The sequence below is a fragment of the Macrobrachium nipponense genome, chromosome 26 (genome assembly GCF_015104395.2).
Source record: "Macrobrachium nipponense isolate FS-2020 chromosome 26, ASM1510439v2, whole genome shotgun sequence".
NCBI classification, from domain to species: Eukaryota; Metazoa; Arthropoda; class Malacostraca; order Decapoda; family Palaemonidae; genus Macrobrachium; species Macrobrachium nipponense.
Genome location: NC_087215.1, coordinates 69,832,146 through 69,854,443, shown reverse-complemented (window position 1 = coordinate 69,854,443; position 22,298 = coordinate 69,832,146). Strand labels below are relative to the sequence as shown.

Sequence of the window (22,298 nt, the reverse complement as noted above, 5' to 3'; positions counted from 1 at the left end):
CAAAGTCAGTTAGTAAATGAACCTCTGACTTTCCCTCACCTAATTTATTACCTAAACCTACAGAATGGAAACTTACTTAAACCTTATCACTATAGTTCATCAAAACTTATTCTTAATACTACAAAAAAAAAAAAATACCTGCATACAGTATCAACCAATGTATGAATATACTACAAAAGATATTAGATTAATAGTCTGGTGCAAATTATTAAGCTTAATACTACAGCTTATCAACTACCCTTAGCAATATATACAGTGCTTAGCCTGATTTTTCAACCTTAATATTATAGCTTTCCTCATAACAACCAAAAAAAAACTTTATCTAATTCATCAATCTTAATATTACAATCTGTCACTGCACCTTTAATGGTTTTTTTTTATACAGAAATATAATTAATTTTTCCAAATACAAATGCACCCTTTTATTTTACTGAGAATATATGCCCTCCTAAGCCCCTATGAATAGCATTAGGTTCAGATTTTGCAGACAGTGACCAGTTTCCAACACTGGGATGTATTCAGGCTCAGGGATTCACCCTTACAGAGGTAGAAAGGGGAAACTTTTCAGGTGGTGGGACATACCTGGAGATTGCTGCTACTGCAAATGTAGGTTAATCATAAAGTAAAGGATTTGTATGTGAAAATATTAACAAATTTTAAATTATTCAATATTCCGTAGTTGAGTGCACGGAGGATGGGTTGTTTCCTGACCCATGTGACTGCAGCAAGTATTATGATTGTTATTTTGGAATTGCTCATCATAACACATGTCCTGAAGGAGAACTCTGGAGTCAGCAGCTAAAGGTATGAATAGAAAAATTTACCTCTCATAATTATGTACACTTGTTTTACCATTTCTCAGGTTCAGTAAATTACAAACTTTAATAACTTTCTAAATAACTGTTAGTAAATGTGCCAACGTGATACGTATTGAGCTACTGCTAATGCATTCAGCAGTATTGCCGTAATCTTTAGCTCTGAAAGTTGTGACGATATTGTAGGTATCGTGTCCTTATATTCCTCCAGTAGTATATGTTATTCATTATTCATATCACTCCTAGGAATACTGTATGTGACGACTCAATATATTCTATAATTGTACAATTTTCTTTATATTTGTATATCACACTATACATTAGTTGAATAGCTAACTTTAGCCAAAGAATAATTACAGTTTTCTTCTTTCCAAGAGGTCACTATTTCAGTATGTCACGCTTATTGTGTCAATGCAAACCAAACTTTTGAGGAGATTTGCTTTGGCCTTAATGTTTACCCAGATATTTTTTTAAGGACTTGCATTTTTTTGAAGGAATTAAGAATTACATACTTTGTGTTGTAGGAAGAATTGTTGGGCCGTTTGTGAAATACTTTACTGAATAGAACAAGAGAAAGACTCTTCAAAATGATATCTTCTGTTTTAGGCTTGTGATTGGAAAGGAAATGTTAAGTGTACTGGTGGTCAGTTAATTTTGACAAACACAAATGAAGATGCTGATGTCCAAAGAGCTGAAGATAAAACCAGGTGCAGCAGTGGCAATGAATTTGTCAGCGTTTGTTACTATTCAAACTGGGCTTACTGGAGACCGGGTAAGCGAGCCTAGGATAATATGTACTAGTACAGTACTGCATTACAGTATGTACTATACTGTATATAAAATAAAATTTGAGACTAAAAACCCATTGCTTTACGACTGCTTCTGGTATGTCATCTCCTTTTCCATACACATTCAAATAACATAAATCTGCTCACTAAGTATCTGCTTATTTTGAGTTTCCAAGTCCCTTTATGGGTAGAAAAAGGTCATTCTATGTACTTTTGCCGCTCTGTGCAAAAATGTTGATTTTTCTTCTGGAGCTTGATCAATTCTTGCTTTTCCTTATTGACTTTTTTTGCTTCTTCAGTCTAAATTACTCTTCACTTCTGTTTTTAGTGATGGTTTTGCTTAATTAAGCGTACTACAATTTTGCCATCCCTTATATGAAGTATTAAAACCAGAAAAACTCTAAATACTAACATTTATTATTGGGGGTTAGAACATTGTCATGAAGTCTGAAGATTTGATTTAGTGTAAAGCAGTTTATAGTCCCACTTAGTGTGAAAGTCTTGTGTTTACCTAATATATTCTCAATTTCTGCAACCCGCCAATACAATTTTTAAAATGATTTCAGGCCCTCATAACAATTACATTGAATTTATATTAAAGTAATGTACTGAGTTAGATATATATATATCTAATTTATTCATACCTCGTCAAAGATAAGTCTCAATTTAAGTGCATGATAATGGAAGTTTCACTCGTTTTGTTCCTTTGATTATGTAAAATTCATATTCTGTTTGACTAACTGAGCACCTTGGCTTTTTTCTTAATTTTTTTATGTTATTGGAAAAATGAAAACAGTAACTGTTAAAGTCACAGACAGGTGAGTGCTAGCTTCTGCCACCACTCATCTACCCGCTGTAAATAACTTCTTTCTTAACAGGATTTAACAATTGCTTCAGCTGTCACAAAAGATATGCCTTGCAAAATGTTTTGGTGTTCATTTTGGTGTCATTTCTGTATAAAAAGTTCCTGCTTTCCAGTCTTTCAAAATGGTCTACTTATACATACCTTGATCTGTATGTTTTGCTTGCAGTCAACTACTAATTCCGTACTTAGTCTTTCACCAAAGCAACTCATTTAAAACCATCATATTTATGTTTATTAGCATCTCTTCCATTACCATTTCACACAAGGAATATTACCATATGACTGCAGGAGAAATATTAAATTTTTTCTACATTTTTACACAGTGTTAAATTCATGAAATTAATATATTAACTGTTTTTACAGGTACTGGTAAATATACTGTGGATGACATAGATACAAATTTATGCACACACCTTGTGTATGCCTTTGCTGTTCTTGATGCAAGCACGCTTACCATCAAAGCTCACGATTCATGGTTAGACCTGCCAAGTGGTCTTGATAATTACAAGAAGTTCACCAACGTAAAGAATCTGAAACCAGGGATTAAAACTACCTTAGCTATTGGAGGGTGGACTGATTCACAGGGGTCAAACAAGTATTCCAGGCTTGTGTCGTCTAGTGCTAGTAGACAGAATTTCATAAACCATGTGATCCCATTCTTAAAAAGCTATAATTTTGATGGTTTAGATCTCGACTGGGAATATCCAAGCTCAGGAGATAAAGCCAACTTTGCACTATTTGTTAAGGAACTGAAAACAGCTTTTGTACCTGAAGGCTTGTTACTGACTGCAGCTGTTGGAGCCTCAGAAGCATTAGCTGTATCTTCATATGATGTTCCAACACTCAGTCAGTATTTAGATTATATTCATCTGATGACTTACGATTTTCATGGATCATGGGAGGCCTTTGCAGACCACCATTCTAAATTGTATAATGATGGTGGGAATTTGGATGCAGACTCTACAGTTAAGAAGTGGATAGCAAGTGGTGCTTCAGCCAGAAAACTTGTATTAGGGGTTCCTATTTATGGGCGTAGCTTCACATTAAGTTCTTCACAAAAGACTCCACCAGCACCAGCCTCTGGAGGAGGGAATCCAGGTTCCATAACACAAGAAGAAGGTTACCTTGGTTATCTTGAAATATGTCAATACATCAAGAGTGGTTGGACAGTTGTGAAGGTATGCTAATTTGTTACTGAACTCCTTTTGTCATAAGCGAGTGTGACAGAGATGAAGTCTTCAATCTTTATATGATATTGTTTAGAAAGTTCTCAATTTCATAGTATTTAATATACATGAGAAACTTGACATGAAGCATTTTGGTTGCACTTTTTATTATTCACGAATTTTACTTGTTGAAAGGTAGTTATGCAGAAGTATGTGTAATTTATGCTTATAAGAACTGAATTTCATCTCTTAGATTTTTCATTAACTTTTTAAAGCATTTCTTAAAATGACTATTGTAGTTAGGTCTAAACATATTCCGTATGATTAATGACTCTGGGGTCCTAACAGACATTTTCGATGACTGTAATTTTAAATATGAAAATATTTAAGTTTCCATGATCAAGGACAATGTAAGGTATTAACATATGTATTTCCCATGATTAATGACTCAAGTATTTTTGCGTTTACTCTTGTGGCTTTTACTGAGTTTCTTGGGTGGTTTTAAATTCGATAAGGCATGATATTTTAAGATAGCCATTACTGAATAACTGTTAATTATTTTTAAAATCTGAGAAAAGTTTTGTGTTAAACTTAAAGTACTATTTTGTGGTAAATCCCATGGCAAAGATCATGATGTTCTTCTTGTGTTGTTTATCACCATCACTGTACATCTTGTGTATTTTGGAACTATGTTCCAAACAGGTAGGATGGAAATTATATTTGCTCTTTTCCTCAAGTACTTCAACCACATTACTAAATATCATTTTTAAATTTCAGGACAGCAGTGGAGCAAGAGGCCCCTATGCATATAGTGGGAATCAGTGGGTTGGTTATGATGATGTGGATATGGTTCGTATCAAGGCTCAGTATGTTAGAGCAAAGGGACTTGGAGGAACCATGGTTTGGGCCATTGATTTAGCAGACTTCAAAGGGGTTTGTCCTCTTGGAAGGTATTATAGCCTCTACTGTAATTAAGAGTAGTTTTTTTTCTGTGGCACCTCAACAAACAGTTTGAAAGGTCTTTCCTCCCCCCTTGTAAGTAAAAAATCTGTTAAGTAATAAAGATTGGGACAATACACAAAGTAACAAAGATTAGGACAATACTACATGCAGTACCCTGTGGGGCACCTCGCTTAGTTTATAGTATACTACAGTAATCCCGTTTGAGTTTATTGATAGCCTATCCAAACTAGTATTTTTTAAATTTTAATTCAATTTAAAATAGTATTGCAATTTACTTGACCATTCTATTTCAGAGAAATATTTGCATAATAAATTGCCTCTAAGAATATGTACAATATGGTGGTATATATGTGATTTAGCCTAAGAAAAGTGACCTATTTACCAGGTATGTTCATAAGATATATAAAATTATAAAATTTATTCAATTTAAATAAAGACCATAAAAGGGATTTTGACGAAGGAAAAATCTATTTCTGGGCAATGACCTGTGTCGCTCCGTGAAATGGTTCCTTTGATACTATTTCTAAGGTATAACTATTGCTATTCATCCCAGAGAAAAAGAGAAACAATATAGTGCCAAGATAAATGGCTCGCTCACCTTCTAATAAAAGGTGTCGGTATAGATAAAGAGCGAGTGGATAACACTACCAGAGGTCCCTTGCCATTTAGCTTCTTCCTTCAACAAAACCCCAACTACGGAGGAGCCGAACTATAGCCCTCGCTACCCTCTACTACTACCGTGAGCGTCTCCGACGCTTGTGAAGTCATTCCTGAAGATAGCACCCTAGCTTGGGGTAAGCAGGGTGAGGAATACTAACTACAGGGTGGGATTTCACTGGGCGACACAGGTCATTGCCCAAAATTAGATTTTTCCTTCATCAAAATTCCTTTTCTGGGCTTAGCCTGTGTCGCTCCGTGAAATAGTGCCAGAGAATTGGTTCATCAAGCTTGGGGGACTGCACAGACATTAAGAAGGGTTAAAACAAACACCTGTAAGGTTAAATAGTATAATGAACAACTTAATGATACAAAAGCTTACAAAGCAAAACTTAATTGCTAAACATCTTAAAACTACTAGATTAATAACCTTAAAACTACTTAGCCTACGATCTTAAAGATAATTAAAGGTAAACAAGTAGGCTATAGTAAAGAACATATAAGTTGACAAATATACAATAACCTAGTGGACAGAGTCCCAAGCAAGTAACAATGAATGAAGCAACTACATCCAAGGTAATATATACACTAGAGGCGACCTAACTAAGTAAGGGTGCAATGAGGCAGGTAGAAGGGAAGGCTACAAAGAAAAGGTAATAGATATTTCATGCAGTGTCAGGGGAAACTGTGTTTCCGGCTGCCACTGCTGAGAATTTAAGGGCTTCCAAAGATTGTAAGTAGTGGCGTTTAACAACTGTCGGAGATTTCCAGCCTGTATATTTCTTAAGATCGTCAAAATTCATATGCTGAAAGTAATTAATAGATGTGGCCACTGCCCTTACATCATGGGCATGAGGAAAGGAATCCGGGTTGGCCTGTTAATAAAGTACAAAATTTGTTGCCTGATCCCTTTTAAGGAAATCGTACCATCTTTTTCCCTAATGAATAATGGACCTGAAGATCTTAAGGTCGTTCTACCCAAGTAAGCTCTCAAAGAGTTAACAGGACATAGAGAATTGTCCTGGGGAAGTGGTAGGATTTTCCATGGGGACCACCTATCTTGTGGATCCTCATTTTTGGCCAAAAACTGACGATCTGGGGATAGGAGAACTTCCCCTGAGGGAAGGAATTCAATGTGACCTGGTTCCCTAGATAGAGCCGACAATTCTGAGATTCTAGCTCCTGAGGCTAGGCTTAGTAAAAATAAAGTTTTCCTCAGGAGAGTTATGTAATTACAAGATTCATTATCAATTTCTGAGGCCAGTTTAAGAACATCATTCAGAAACCAAGAAACTGACTTAGGTCTCTCGGAGGGTCTAAGTCTAGCGCAAGCTTTTGGAATAGAGGAAAAGTAAGAATCCGTAAGGTCTATATCAAAACCAAATTGAAAGATCTTTTGAAGAGCTGATTCGGTAGTAGTAATAGTGCTTGCTGCCAGACTTTTCTCGAACAATGATCTAAAGAAGGATATGGCCAAATTCGTGGTCATGATTTGCGTGTCTGAGTCCTTAAGAAACATGGCTAGTTTCTTAACGGACGAGTCATATTGACGCAAGGTAGATTCCCTTTTACCTGACTCCAAGAATGAAATATTCTGGGGCTCAATATCCGCGTTCCTGCGAGCCGCAAACTTCATGAAGTCCATAAAGTTAGGGCTTTCTGAATTCTTGAGGAAGCGGACACAGTCCGAGTTTGCACTAACTGGGTTACTCTGGGATTGGGAATCCGTAGGGGCTGGAGACCCAATTCTAGAAGTAGAGGGAACCAATTGCTCTTGGGCCAATTGGGAGCTACTAGAGCCACCCGGCCTTTGAATGACCTGAGTTTGTTCAGTACTTTCAGAAGAAGATTCACCGGAGGAAATAGGTAAATCCTTTTCCATACATTCCAATCTAGGGCCATAGCGTCCGTGGCATAAGCCAGAGGGTCCAGGTTGGGTGCCACATAACAGGGGAGTTTGTGATTCGACTCCGTGGCGAAGAGATCTACCTGAAGCCCCGGGACTTTTTGACAGATCCAAGTGAATGAGTTTTTGCCCAAGGTCTCCGATTCCAACGGGACGGAGCAAGACAGAGCATCTGCTACTACGTTCCTTATCCCCGCTAGATGAGTGGCTGACAAGTGCCATTTGTTCCTGTCCGCCAGAGAGAAAATGGCTATCAGGACGTGGTTCAAGTGGCTTGTCGGATCCGCCTCTGTTTATGCAGTGGATAACTACTGCACTGTCTAGAACTAGCTTGACGTGTGATTTCTTGGATGGTCGGAGCCATTTCAGAGTGAGAAACACTGCCATGGCTTCCAGTACATTGATATGTAGCTGGCTGAATGGTGGGGACCAGGTTCCCTGGACCTTTTTGTACTGCGAGTACCCTCCCCATCCGGTTAGTGAGGCGTCCGTGTGGATCACTAAAGACAGCGGGGGAAACTGAAGAGGTACTGCCTTTGATAGGTTCTTTACCTCCGTCCAAGGGCGGAGACGTTTTTGTAAGATCGCCAGGATAGAGGCTAACTTGTCCCAGGATCTGCAGTTCGCTTTGGAACGCCAAACCCTGTTTATGTCCTTGAGTTTGGCTTTCAAAAGGATGTCCGTGACTGAGGCAAACTGGAGTGAGCCCAGGATCCTTTCCTGACTCCTCCGGGAGGTCTGACGTTGTTTGAGAAATTGCTTTGTGGATTTTGCTATATCTTTCCTTTTCAATGGCGGGATTGATAGAGTATGTGACTGCAAGTCCCACTGAAGGCCTAACCACTGGAACCGAGATTCCGGTGTTAGCCTGGACTTGGTTTTGTTTATTTGAAAACCTAGGTGTTTTAGAAACTTGATCACTTTGACCGTTGCTTTCTTGCACCCTTCGGGGTTCTTTGCCCAAATGAGCCAATCGTCCAGATAAGCCACTAACATTATTCCTTGAGTCCTCAATTCTTGGACGACTGCTTCCGCCAATTTCGTAAAAATCCTGGGGGTGATGTTGAGCCCGAATGGCATTACTTTGAAGGCATAAGCCCTGTTTCCTAGTTTGAAGCCTAGGAATGGTCGGAAGTGTCTGGCTATTGGAACATGATAGTAAGCATCTGTAAGATCTATAGAGGTTGTGAACTTGTTGCAAAGAATTAATAAGTTCAGATGGGACACGTCCAGGATAATTCTTCGCTTTCCTGAGTCTTTCTTTGGCACGCTGAACAAGCGTCCTTGAAATTTTAAATTTCTGACTCTTGATACTACTCCTTTGAGAAGGAGGTCTTGAGTATACTCTATCAATTCCGCTCTTGGTTTCTGATAGAATTCGTTGGTTGGAGGAGGGCTCTCTAGCCAACTCCAACCTAGACCTTTGGTCACAATACTGTGAGCCCAAGGGCTGAACCTCCACCGGTGGCAGAAGAGGTACAGTCTCCCTCCAACCTTGGGACTCTCACTGCTGACTTGCCGAGGGACGACCGCCGCGTGCTCCCGGGAAGCCTCTACTTCTGCTGGCAGCAATGCCGGATCCTCTTTGGCGAGAGGCACCCCTAGCCCTGCTGCCGCTGGCGAACCTATTAAATGGTTGAAAGGCCTGAGCCTCAAAAGCCGAGTTATAGGCCGGCGAGACAGCGAAGGAGGTTGAAGCGAAGGAGGTTGAAGGCTGGGGTTGCTGAGTTGGTGGAGTCAGTAACAGGAACTGGTGTTGCTGCTGAGCCTTAGAGGAGGTGTGCTGCGATCCTTGAGGCACCTGCACTACCTGGACCAGAGCTTGCTGAGGAGCCTGGAAGGGCCGAAACTTCCTTGGCTTCTTCTTAAGCCTAGGGTTAGTGCCGGAAGATTCCGGCTTCCTCTTGGCCACTAGGCCCCACCTGACCTTGAGGCTCTGGTTCACCTTGGATGCCTCATGCAAGACCTCCGCCACCACTGGAGCGGGGAAGAGGTCTGTCCCCCAAATTGAGGAAGCGATGAGCTTATTAGGCTCATGCCGGATCGTGGCCTCTGCCAGGACATGCTTCCTGCAATTCCTCCTGGCGACTAGGAAGTCATAAAGGTCGTACTGCATTGTGTGCAGTAGTCCCTTTGCAGTGACTTTGAACAACGGCTCTTGTTGATAAACAAGAGCCGTCATCTCCGCTGTCGTCAAGGAGGAGAGGGATCTTGTCAACCTAGTCCGGGTGTCGTACTCTGTCTGGATCAGAGATTCCGACAACCTGGGAAGCCTCTCACTAAAGAGAGTGGTGGCGCAGTCAGGCTTTAGTTTGCCTACTGTGAAGGTGGGCACCGCACCTTCAAAGTAAGCATCAGATCCGGGGATCAGAAGAGATGTGGGCTCTGTCTCCCGGAGCTGGGACATAGGCTTGTCCCTAAGAGCTGCCTGGTAGGTCGCTTCCACTACCTTGAGGGTAAGTGGGAGTGGAGTGCCTTCCACCGTCGTAAAGATGGTGAAAGGGCTTCTGAAGGCGGTGAGGCGAGAGTTCTCACACTCCCACTCTTCTAGGCTCCTCAGCCAAGTCTGTTGTGCCTGCTCCCGAGGAAGGATCACAGTTTCCTTGGATCACAGTCTCCTTGGGGACTTTATCCTCTCTCATCATGGCTGCGTCTGTTAGCCGGACGTAGCCCATGAATGGAGGCTGAAGGTCTTTGGGGTGGAACTCAAAGTCTTCCAGCCTTCGAGTTCCAATGCCTTCAATTGACAGCATCCCATTGACAAAGGGAGCGTGGGCTGCAATCCTCCAGGGATTGGCAGGCTTAAAGTCCCTAAGCTGGGACGAGTCCGGCATGTCAGAAGGCACTACCACCTGCACGGACTGTGAAGGCCCTGCGGCGATCGAGTCCCGAATGCCCGTCATAGCATTCTCCTGGGCCATTAGTCGCTCCACTAGGGAGTGGATCGACTGACCCGAGGCCTCTACCGAGCTTGAAAGCTGGGAGAGGATCGACCCGAACCTGGCATTCACCAGGTTCCCGACGACATCTCCCACCTTCTCCAATATGTTGGAGGAGAAAGCTTTGGGGTCGAAGGAGGGTGCCTGAGCCTTCTCCTTCCGAGACCTATGCTTGGGGATCTCGATGCCGAGGAAGAAGCCGCCCTTGATCTGTCCGCCCCGGGATGGAGAGCCGAGGGCTTAGTGACAGTCGAAGGAGCTGGCTTCTTTGGCAAGGACTTCACGAGAGTCTTACTCCGTGAAGCCCCGGGAAAGAAGTAGAAGTAGACGGAGCAGGAGAAGGAGAAGGAGAAGGGGAAGGACTCAAGGAAAGCCCCTGAGTCCCCCAGAGCCTGCCTCAACTACACCCTTACCTGTGCCCATGACGTCGATAGCCATGGGCTCGATGTCTAGGTTAAGGGCCGCGACATCCCCTGCGACGTCCTCAGTCAAGTCCCCTTCCGCCGGGAGCGATACTAAGGCTTGAATATCAGCGATGAGGGGGCCGGCAACTAGGGGGTCGACCACGGACCCTTTCTTCGCGCCGGGGAAGATGAGGTCCGCCATGTCCTGGGCCAGGATATACGGATGACCCTTGGGAGAGTTCCTCCCGAAACCCCCGACCCAGGCCTTCAGCGACGTCAGTGCCGCCTTCCCTTCATCATCAGAGCCCTGCAAGAGAGGGTTAGAATTAAAAAGAGGCAACGACCGGGGTCGTAACTGAATAATCAATTAATAAGTCAGTATATACACATATGAGAGTATAACAAATAATGTAACAGGACCCAAAATAAACACCTTGTGGCGGAGAGTAATACTTACCCCGGTGGAGGCTTCACCAACCAAGGCGTAACATGTGAGGCACCCTTTGTGGTGCCACACTTGGAAGTCCTCCACTCTCACGGCGCACCCGGCGTGGGAGCAACAGACCTCGTGGCCGCAGGGGTCCTGCAGGACTGCATTGCAGCCTGCTTCCTGACAGCATAGGACCTGTAAGTCAAAGGATACATGAGTATCGATGACAACCTCCGGGGAGGTATTAAATCTAGTATATAAGTACACGTAGGCGCCGGAGTGAAGCCAACGAGTAATTGATACATATAGTAGGTAAGCAACATGTAACTATATTACACTAGCGCCGGAGTAGGTCCGGTGACAAGTAATAATATAACTAAATATGGTACATGAAACTGCATATGGTTATAACATAAAAAGGTGGTCATAGGAGGGTAGCTGTCCCATTGTTATACTTTCTCCCAAGGTAACACATTAATGTAAGGGAGAGGTTAGTTAACTCCGCTGGGGGCCGGAGTAGGGCTACCATTTATTTATGAAAGCCTACCCGAGCCCTCGAGACGTGAAACAGGGAAACGCATAACATGAGACAGAACCCAAGGAGTACAACTCCGGACCTAATATAATAATAATAATAATATGAGTTTGCTATGTACAATACGAACGAACCGTAAGAAGGCCCCGGAGTAGGGCCGAGGCCCATATGACTACCCTAACTCATGTATCAGTCCGGTGGTGGCCGGAGCTGAGACCACCGGAGCTGAGACCGCCGGAGCGGGGAGAACGAGAGAGGGTTATGAGGTTTGTATCGTGGGGGTGGAGCGGGGGGCATGGGAGGGGAACCCCACCTCCCCTGCCCGAAGGCCGACCGAGGTACGGTATGAGGGAGGGGGATGGCCCCGAGCCCCGAGCGAAGCGACTGGGTATGGCAGGCCTGAGCGCTGGGAGGATCCTCCCCCACCACCTACGCGAGCCCTCCCCCTCTCATGCAGACTCGGTTAGCTAGCTGTGAGCGAGCGAGTCATCACACCACCAGGGTGGGTGGGCATGGTACGGAGGGGGAGAGGCAAGGGGGAGGGAGGGGGTCAGCAACAGGGTGGCTCGTACGCGATCGACCAGGAGCCCTCCCGCCCGGGTGAACAGACACACGGTGAGGAAGGCCAGGCGATCACAGTGGCCCATAGGCCAACCAAGTCGTACATAGCAACACAATAAAATAACCATAGTAAATAAATAGATATAGTACAATAATGACAATTAAATAGCTAGGCTAACACGGGGGAAAGGAAATAAAAATGAGATAACGAGAGAAAGCATGTCCAGAGGGGTAGGCTAATCGCAAATCTGACGATTTGGGTATGCTAGCCTAACCCAATGCGGCTAGTCGGTATGCTGTACCGTGATCGGGAGCAGGAGACTAGGAGCAAGGACTAAAACGAAAGAACACAGTCCTAACGTAATTAAACTCCTAACAAGAAACGGAATCTGGCTAGGTTAGGCTAAGATCCGAAACATGCGGTCGGAGTACAGGGTTCCCGTGAAAGACTAGACTAAGTAATAATATCAAGCTAGCTGCATGAAATCAATATCAAACAGTCATAGATATCATAAAAATACTGCTAAAAGGTAATTCTGATGGTATGGGAGACCAAAAGAGTACCAAGAACGCCATGCGGTTGGGAGGAGAAGACGGCGCGGGAACGATGACGTTTCCGCTACCTCATCCCCTCTTCAATACATAAAAACAAGGAAGATCTTCATAAAATGAGATCTAAAAACCTTAAAGCAGTACTTAACTTAGATGCAGAAGCTTGAGCCATCATGATGGTTGTAGGAAATTCCGAAAATAGCAAGAGCACAGCACAAAAACAAGAAGCGTGTGGTCGCTACAATGGCTATCAAAGGAATGCTGTCACAAGCGTCGGAGGTGCTCACGGTAATAGTAGAGGGTAGCGAGGGCTATAGTTCGGCTCCTCCGTAGTTGGGGTTTTGTCGAAGGAAGAAGCTAAATAGCAAGAGACCTCTGGTAGTGGTATCCACTCGCTCTTTATCTATACCGACACCTATTATTAAAAGGTGAGCGAGCCATTTATCTTGGCACTATATTGTTTCTCTTTTTCTCTGGGATGAATAGCAATATTTATACCTTAGAAATAGTATCAAAGGAACCATTTCACGGAGAGACGCAGGCTAAGCCCAGAAATATCTTTGTGTGTTCTAACATAGGTTACAAAACATCTCTCTCCAAGTATTTTCATTGACATTTAATTTAATGTAGTATGGTATTGTACCTAACACATCATTTACAGTACTAGTGTGACAATTTTCCATGTGTGTATGTGTGTATATGTCCATAGATGTATCATGTCAGGCTAAGCTATACAGTGTGTGTTGGTGCTCTCTCTCTCTCTCTCGATGAGAAGTTTGACTCTTGAAAACGGCCTTATAATGTATGGTAATACAAATATGATTCATGAATCATGAATCCCGAAGATTATCGGTAATTCTCATATCCATAATCCACCCTCCATGGCTTTAGTAATTTAAACAAATAAGTGTCACCAATGTAGCTAATTAGTATTTACATATATTAAACCTCCTTTATAAGTCACCAAAGTCTTCAGAGATTCCTTGCAGTCTTGCTGGTATAAATTACTGCACTGTAGTTAGTTGATCATACTAACTTCAGAATTGTTGCTTCTTCTGCGTTTGTCAAAGTAGTATGTTCCACCAAAATCCTTGAGTATAGTAGAACTGGCTCTTGACAATGTCATGGCTGTTGCAGTTATTTATCTTGTTAGAGATAAAAAGGAGTTGGTGTTCAGAAAATAATACTGGTGCAAGCCTTTTGAAATAAAGCTGTGAACAAATTTATATTTCTGCCACAGAAGTGAAATGACCTACCAGTTTATTTAGTTTTCATTAAGCAGCATTTAATGTAATGATGCATGTATAGTTGGGCATCTACATATGCCGCTGAAATATCTTTTTTATCATGTTTTATTTCTCATTTTTCATCTTTTACCATGAGATTTAATTAAAACATTTCTACATTGGTTAAATCGACTATTGACTAAGACACACTGGCCCCCCATTAGGTCGTCTTAATGAGGGTCGACTGTATTGTGTTTTTTCAGATATCCTCTTCTGTCTGCTATGAAATCAGAGTTGCTTTCATCAGCAAATTGTGTCACTACGCAAAGTCCAGGTACGCAAGGTCCAGTAACCACAGTGAAACCCCAAACAGTTGCATCAACGACAGTTCGCCCCTCTTGTAGTTCACAGTGTAAGTAGTAGCATTTGTGTGTATGAATTTGTTATGGATCTTTTAGGAATGATCTGTGGAAGATATTTCATGTCAATTTTCTCATAATGGTGTTTAGTTACAACCTTCATTTATATGTAGTACTACTGCACTTTACAAAACTATTTTGGTTTTTTAAAAGTGTCTTTGATATTCCTTAGTTATTAAGCAATGTACAGTTTCTACATAGCATTTTATTCTTACAAGGATACAATATTTTTCTATTTATAAGTGTACTTTTGCCAACAGCTAGTCTGGTTGATGAAACTTGGTTACAGGCAGTTAATGTGGCAAGTTGATAGCGTATGACATTTTGTTTGGATGGGGTTGAATCAAGGTGTCTGCAATGGCAGTGGTCTTGGAATTTGACTTAGTTTTGAAGCATTTGTGTTTATTTCCTATGGTATGTTATTGTGTTTGTGATTGTTCAGGGCTACAGGGATACTTGAACAGTGGATTATTGTATAATCTTAGCTTTTTGTGGTTGTTCAGTATGTTAGGTATACATAATACGTAAAAAGAAAATAAAGTATGCACATGCTTATGCATCCTGTTGTCTTATAACAAGTATTTTGTATAAAGTCTACATGTTGGCCATTTTTAACTATACAAATATTAATGCAGATATTAAAATGTATGTCCCGTAAGGTTTAGTGGTTTGTATGCTAGGGAAACATTTTCTCATGAGAATCTCCTAATTCCTTCATCTGTGATATAGGCAATTGTTCTCGTGAGCTTCTCAGTAGGAGCACTCAGAGCTGTTATCTTTGTTGTTGCTCCCTCCTTCCTTTCTTCTTGTCAGGTGCTTAAGAAGAGAAGCTGTTGATCGGATTTAAGAATTTGTGACTGATCTTCAAGACTTTCAGGGTACATATCGTATTTCATTTTGTTCCCTTGTGTTAGCTGATTTCCAGATCACTAAGGATTGTCTAATGACCCGACTGTCCAGGACTAACCTTGGTGTACTGTAGTGATGAACAGCAACAGGCTGTTAGATCTTCCTCATACATGGAGAATGATGAGGTACTGGAAAAGGATCTGGATGGGAGTTTCAGTTGGTTTTCTTAGTACTATTGGCCAATCTCTAGACACTGTTTCTTATCCTTACTTCTGAAACTGCCAAACTATACTGTTTTCACAGCATGCCAAGCTACATTTGATCAGTAAGTTGAAGTAGTTTTACAGTTTATCTTTCCATTTACACTCGGTTGTGTACCATTTCTTCATTGCTGCTCGACATTTTATAACTCTCTTATTAGTCTTGACAGAATTGTATTGTAATTGCTTGGTAAGTTTAAATGTAACTTTATTTTATCATATGTGGTAATCTGCATAAGTTTTTTCATTATACATTTTATTTTCAGTTGTTTGTGTTGCTGATGGGCTGTGGGCTGATCCATGTGACTGTCAGAAATATTATCAGTGCTATCCAGGAGGTGTCAGTCACTTTACATGTCCTACAGGCACACTCTGGAATCAGAATTTACCAGTATTTATTGAACGGTTCTGTAATATTTGCACATATATTTTCCTCCTTCAGTTTTGCTGAACTGGTTGGTTTACAATGTATTATAATGATAAAAAACTGTTTCATTATTGGTGATGTGTGTTGCTGAATTCAAGAGTTTAGAAAAATAAGAAATGTTAATGAATATCTTATATTCTTTTCCAAGGCATGTGACTGGGCACAAAATGTTGTGTGTACAGTTAATCCTGCTACTACGACAAAGCCGACTGTTGGTACTGTTACCCAAAACCCGATAGGCAGGACTGATGAAATTTGTAGCAATGTTGACGAATTTGTTAGTGTATGTTATTACTCCAACTGGGCATATTACAGATCTGGTAAGTCAAAATTGCTTCTTAATGTACTGTTGGAATGGGAAAGTATAACACGTACTGTACTGCATTTGTTACACAAAAAACTATTATAGTACTTATAATTATCTTGCATATCTCATTTACAAAGGAAACAAATGGTAGGCTCTCTGAAATAAAGATTGTACTCATTACTGTGAATGTGAGTGCCCTGTCAGATTCCAGGGCTGAAGCATGATTAGTCAGCACTCATACATCCACAGTAGTGAGCACAGTGTATGCCCTCATGTTGGCAGTAACTTTTAATTTGCTTTGTTTATTCTGTGTTTGAGAGAAGTTTCTTTTCAATTCTTGTCCTTTGTTATGTATTAATTCCATTTGATCTGGATATATAGGGATGATTACAGGTAATCTATCATAGAACTTTAGTGTATTTTGTAAGAATTATGTAAGTATCTGTATGCCTTTCTTGTTGCTTCAGAGAGGAACTCTCTTTAAAACTTAATATTAAGCTTGCAGCTGTTGCATTCCTCAGGCAATAAAGGAAATACAGAATTTGATAAAAACAAGCCAAGCCAAAGATGCAACTATACTCTGCTTTTTTCCATCTGTCCATCTGCCTGTGGTGTTTTCGCATGGTAACACTGTGTCCCAGGCTTTAAATAGTTATGCTATGTGTAAGTTTTAGGTAAATAAAAGGATATCTGGGTATACATTTGCAACTGAAAAGTGTTTTAATAATTTACTGTATGCAAATTACACCGTTAATATTCGAAATAGGATACTATTTAAAGCCCGGGACACAGTGTTACCATGCGCAAACACCACAGGCAGATGGACAGATGGAAAAAACAGGGTATAGTATGGTAAAATTACACTGAAATCCCTTATAATCAGTAAATTACAGAGGGCAGTCCCCGGTTATCGGCGGACTTGGTTAATGGCGATCTGGTGTTATGGGGCTTGTCTAGCGCCATATAATCTGTGATTTGGTGCCGTAAGCGCCATAATCACCGAGTTTCGGTTAATGGCGATTTTCGCTTACCAGCACCCTGCTGAGAACACAACCCCGCCGGTAACCAGGGACTACCCTTTGGAATGGAAGGTCTATTAAGAGCAGTGTGTAATTTTTTTGTGGTGCAGCAAATTCACTGGAGGATTTAGCACTTATCAGTGTTAAGGAAACAGGGGATGGAAGCTAATTTGAATTGAAAAGGTATAAAGGTCTGTGACTTAAAGGGAAGAGGTGTACAAAATACCTATGAAGGTGAAGGGTGTCTTTCAACAGACTTGTAGGATAAGGAAGGATAGTAAGACTTGATTATATTTTGATGATGAAGAATCATCTGAAACATTCATATTAAGAAGTGTCCTGTCTATTCAGTATACAATTGAGTGTTTGTAAACATCTTTTAGTCCTTATTTTGTATTGGGGGTCAAATAGCCATGAATTTGTATAATAAATCTTGCTCAGAATCTTGACTTACATGGCTTTTTAAGGTCTTTCGATAGTTTAACCCTCTTGTGCACAAGACAAAAATATAAGGTTGTACGATACAAGACTTTTCCCCTGGGCCGAAAAGAACACGCGCACAGAAAAGGATTTTTGGTCAAATTCAGCATGTCTGAACTATGTCTGATATACGCTTCTGGTTAGTGTTATGATGTTGGCAAATGATTGAATTATTTCAGAAAGCAATCAGAACATCTTTACGAGGCATAGCAATAATAAAAACGATGTGATAAACGTGACATTTTTAAGAAAAATCATGGATATTTTTTGGAAACAATCATGAAAAATATAATAATTAGGTTTGGGGAGTTTGTTTTACCTATACCTAAATTGTGTAGAAATGTTTTATCTTTCACGTGGAAGCAATAATTTTGCTATAAATGTGTTTGCTAATGAGCTGTAATTGATTAAAAAATGCTGATTTTTTACGGAGTGCAATTTTCAGATTTTCCAACCTACTCATATTAACGTTTTGTATCATAACTAAATAAGCTAGCAGTGTTGGGTTTTCGTTTTCTTCGAGGTTCATAATCTGTTGACCCAATGGCGTCAACTACGTTTCCTATGATTGACGCCTTTTTTTTCGTGAATTTTTCCCGAAAATAACTTACAAATGACGAGCCCACGCATCATCTGTGCACTTATGGAAAAATCACAAGAGGTTTAAAAACTAATGCATCATATGTTTTGACTATCTGTATATTATGTCTTTGGAAAGTTACTGATTGAGAGTCTAAAGGATCACTAGCTTACTGTGAATGAAAGTACTACAGGAACAATTGTAAGCCTCTCTATCATTGCCACTTGTCACCAAGATGAGTGCTTCTTCCCATCAAATAAAATATGGTGTGATATGTTTCTATAAAGAAAAAAATTTGTGCATTAAATTTGGGCAATTTATTTACAATTTGTTATTCAATATTTCTTTACTTTACTTTGCAGGTAGTGCCCAGTATACTGTAGATGACATAGATTTGAATCTGTGCTCCCACCTTGTGTATGCTTTTGCTGTTCTTGATGCAAGCACGCTTACCATCAAAGCCCACGATTCATGGTTAGACCTACCAGATGGTCTTGATAATTACAATAAGTTCACTAACCTAAAGAATCTGAAACCAGGTATTAAAACTACCTTAGCTATTGGAGGGTGGACTGATTCACAGGGGTCAAACAAGTATTCCAATCTTGTGTCGTCTAGTGCTAGTAGACAGAATTTCATAAACCATGTGATCCCATTCTTAAAAAGCTATAATTTTGATGGTTTAGATCTCGACTGGGAATATCCAAGCTCAGGAGATAAAGCCAACTTTGCGCTATTTGTTAAGGAACTGAAAACAGCTTTTGTACCTGAAGGCTTGTTACTGACTGCAGCTGTAGGAGCCTCAGAAGCATTAGCTGTATCTTCATATGATGTTCCAACACTCAGTCAGTATTTAGATTATATTCATCTGATGACTTACGATTTTCATGGATCATGGGAGGCCTTTGCAGACCACCATTCGAAATTGTATAATGATGGTGGGAATTTGGATGCAGATTCTACAGTTAAGAAGTGGATAGCGAGTGGTGCTTCAGCCAGAAAACTTGTATTAGGGGTTCCTATTTATGGGCGTAGCTTCACATTAAGTTCTTCACAAAAGACTCCACCAGCACCAGCCTCTGGAGGAGGGAATCCAGGTGCCATAACAGATGAAGAAGGTTACCTCGGTTACCTTGAAATATGTCAATACATCAAGAGTGGTTGGACAGTTGTGAAGGTAAGTCAGTTTGCTATTCTACTCCTTTGACATTATTGACCGTGATAAAGATATAATTTTGCAGTTACAATACTGAATGTTGTCTCTTAGAAGGTTAATTTTTCAAGGAATTTAAAGGATATGTTAGTTACTGTATATTTCCCTTTTCATAAATTTTCCTTTATGTACATACACTACTCTTTTGAGAGATTTATAATTACAGTTTTTTCAAAATTAAATAATTACTTGTTCGATAATTACTTTTTGTTAAATTAAATCTTCTTCACTAAAGACAAACCCTTCTTGCCAGGCCTATGAGACTTGAATATTTTGAATCAGTGGTCTAGTTAATATATTAAGTAATAATAAGAGATAAATATTTAATTATTGCTTTTGGTCGCGAGAATTCTTGTTTTTCAGGTTTTACTTTTCTGGATATTTAGTATGATTCATACAATATTGTTGTAGTATGCTGGATGAATGGTGCATAAACACAGATAGCTATGGAGACAACTAGTAATTCTATGCCAGATATATAAACTTGTGATGAGGAAATGTTTCACTGAATAAGATTGTCCTTAATATTGGTAAAATGACAAAGCTAAGTCCAAACATTATGGATATGTTATTTTCTTTAGTATCTGAACCAATTTTAAAATTTCAGGACAGCAGTGGAGCGAGAGGCCCTTATGCTTATAGTGGGAATCAGTGGGTTGGTTATGATGATGTAGACATGGTTCGTATCAAAGCTCAGTATGTGAGATCCGAGGGACTTGGAGGAACCATGGTCTGGGCCATTGATTTGGCAGACTTCAAAGGAGTTTGTCCTCTTGGAAGGTATACTAGTGTGATGCTCATTACTATGTTACTAGTAATTTTACAGGTACATGTTTGAGTTTTGTTTGAAAGTCAATGATATTTTTGTGAGTTTTTTTAGCACTTCAAGTTGCTGTACAATGTTGTTCTTGAGATCAAGTAAGTACGTATGAAGTTTTTAACACTCCAAATTATAATGTTATTCTTGATATCAGGTATATTTTAGCACTCCAAATTACAATATTATTCTTGATTTCAAATTACAATGTTGTTCTTGATGCATCAAGTAGCCTATCCTTCTCTGATGTGTTTTTATTGCATAGGTCTCATTCCCTGAGAGTCAATAGCAAATATGCCTGGGAATAGAGAACACTCTTGATGAATTGGGGATCAAGGGGAGAAGAAATTAATGTGATCAATTTTATGTTTTAGGCATACACCACAGATGATAGGTTTTATGATTTGTAAGAAAGAAAAAAGTAAAAATCTTAGATTTTGCTGTTTTTTTAATTCTAAGCTTTTAAAGAATTGTATTTTATGAAATTACTTTGTAATTCTTTGGTTTCAGTGTAAGAATCATATATTGAGAGAAAAGTTACGTGAAGAATTAACTCATTTTCGTTGAGCATTCGAACAAAGAATACATATGCATAAAGTTTTATAGAAAATTATACAAATTAATAGAATTAATGTTAAACACACATGCAGAGTAGAAATGCCAATCATAAGATGTGGGGAAATATACCATTTGATATATAATGTATAAAATAGGTTGGCAGAGTTAAGAAAATTTGGCATTATCAGTTCATCCTACGGTTGAGAAGGGTTCTAATAAAAAAGGGCACTTTTTCATTATTACATATGTAAGAAAATTATGCAAATTTCTATATAGTACATACTGTTTTTAATAATTTCTTTAATTCTTTAACATAAAATGATAGACTGTCTATAAAGAAAGCCCTGTCAACATAGTACTGTCAGCTAAACAAATTGAATGTTGCCAATTTTGAATTCTACATTACATAATTTGGTTTTTGATACAAAAGCAGTCATAATTGTCTACCATTTCTGGGTTGAATGAAGAGGAATAGGTGTTTGGCAAGTGGTCAGTTTCTATGTGTGTTGAGGAGTGTAGAGAGGAAGGTTTTAGAACTAGCATCTGCTGGACAACTTCCCTTCATTTTATGGTAAAAAAATAATGTGGTCAGTTAATGTTTAGATAGAGAAAGTTAATAAGAAACTACTATTGGTTGGCTGATGTGGGCATACAATCTCCTGAGTTTGTGCAATGATTAAAGCTCTATATGTAAAAAGTATGAGTTTATGTCAGAAATTTTAAGTTTGGAAATTATATAAAATGTTCTATAATATTCTTGCTTTCTTGTATCTTAATCTAAACTTCCTTATTTGAATAAGAAAAATTTAAGCATAAAATTTAGGTATCCTCAATTTGTTCTTTTACATTAGTTTTACTATATTTTGATTAAATGCACAATGATACATAATACATAAGCTTCTTTGGTGCTTTTCAGGTCGACCTTCTAGAAAAGATTTGGGCAGTTGGCATTCTGTCTGTCTGTCTGTCTGTCTCTGTTATTGATATGTGCAATAATTTTTTTGTTTTTCATACTTTTATTTCATCAGCCTTCTGCTTATTTTTCAATAGTTCTTTTGTTTTGAATTAGAAAATACATACATATAGGTACAGTTAACTTATTGCCTTCTTCTCTCTCTCTCTCTCTCTCTCTAGTGATTTTTGAAGGAGTCACCAAGTGAAACTCAAATGGTATGAACTATCAGAAAGATCTTTTAAAAGTGTGGTTATGTGATTAAATGAAGGATTACTGGCTGGTGAATTGTAATTCTGATATTTGATGTTTTCAGATACCCTTTACTGTCTGCCATGAAATCTGAGTTGACATCAACAACTTGTGGGACTACACAAAACCCAGTTACACAGGGTCCTGTGATCACAGAGCAGCCCCAAACTATTGCATCAACTACTACGTTAAGTCCAGTTACACAGGGTCCTGTGGTCACAGAACAGCCTCAGACAGTAGGTATGTTGGGATTTGTGGCTTGTTCCTCGCCCAGAAATAGATTTTTCCTACGTCAAAATCCCTTTTTTATGAGTTATAGTACCTGTAATGGTGATTGCATAACTCTTCTTTGCCATCA

At 39.7% G+C, this 22,298-nt stretch overlaps 1 protein-coding gene across 1 annotated transcript in view; it reads left to right on the top strand.

Annotated features, from left to right (window-relative positions):
- LOC135200375 (probable chitinase 10) overlaps positions 1-22,298 on the top strand; it is a 73,411-nt gene that overhangs the window by 13,627 nt on the left and 37,486 nt on the right. Inside the window, exons 3-12 of the mRNA XM_064228991.1 lie at positions 680-804; positions 1,422-1,587; positions 2,832-3,646; positions 4,412-4,584; positions 14,071-14,219; positions 15,602-15,726; positions 15,911-16,082; positions 18,511-19,325; positions 19,969-20,141; positions 22,005-22,180. Coding sequence (XP_064085061.1) covers positions 680-804; positions 1,422-1,587; positions 2,832-3,646; positions 4,412-4,584; positions 14,071-14,219; positions 15,602-15,726; positions 15,911-16,082; positions 18,511-19,325; positions 19,969-20,141; positions 22,005-22,180 — 2,889 coding nt within the window. The remainder of the gene's footprint in view (positions 1-679; positions 805-1,421; positions 1,588-2,831; positions 3,647-4,411; positions 4,585-14,070; positions 14,220-15,601; positions 15,727-15,910; positions 16,083-18,510; positions 19,326-19,968; positions 20,142-22,004; positions 22,181-22,298) is intronic.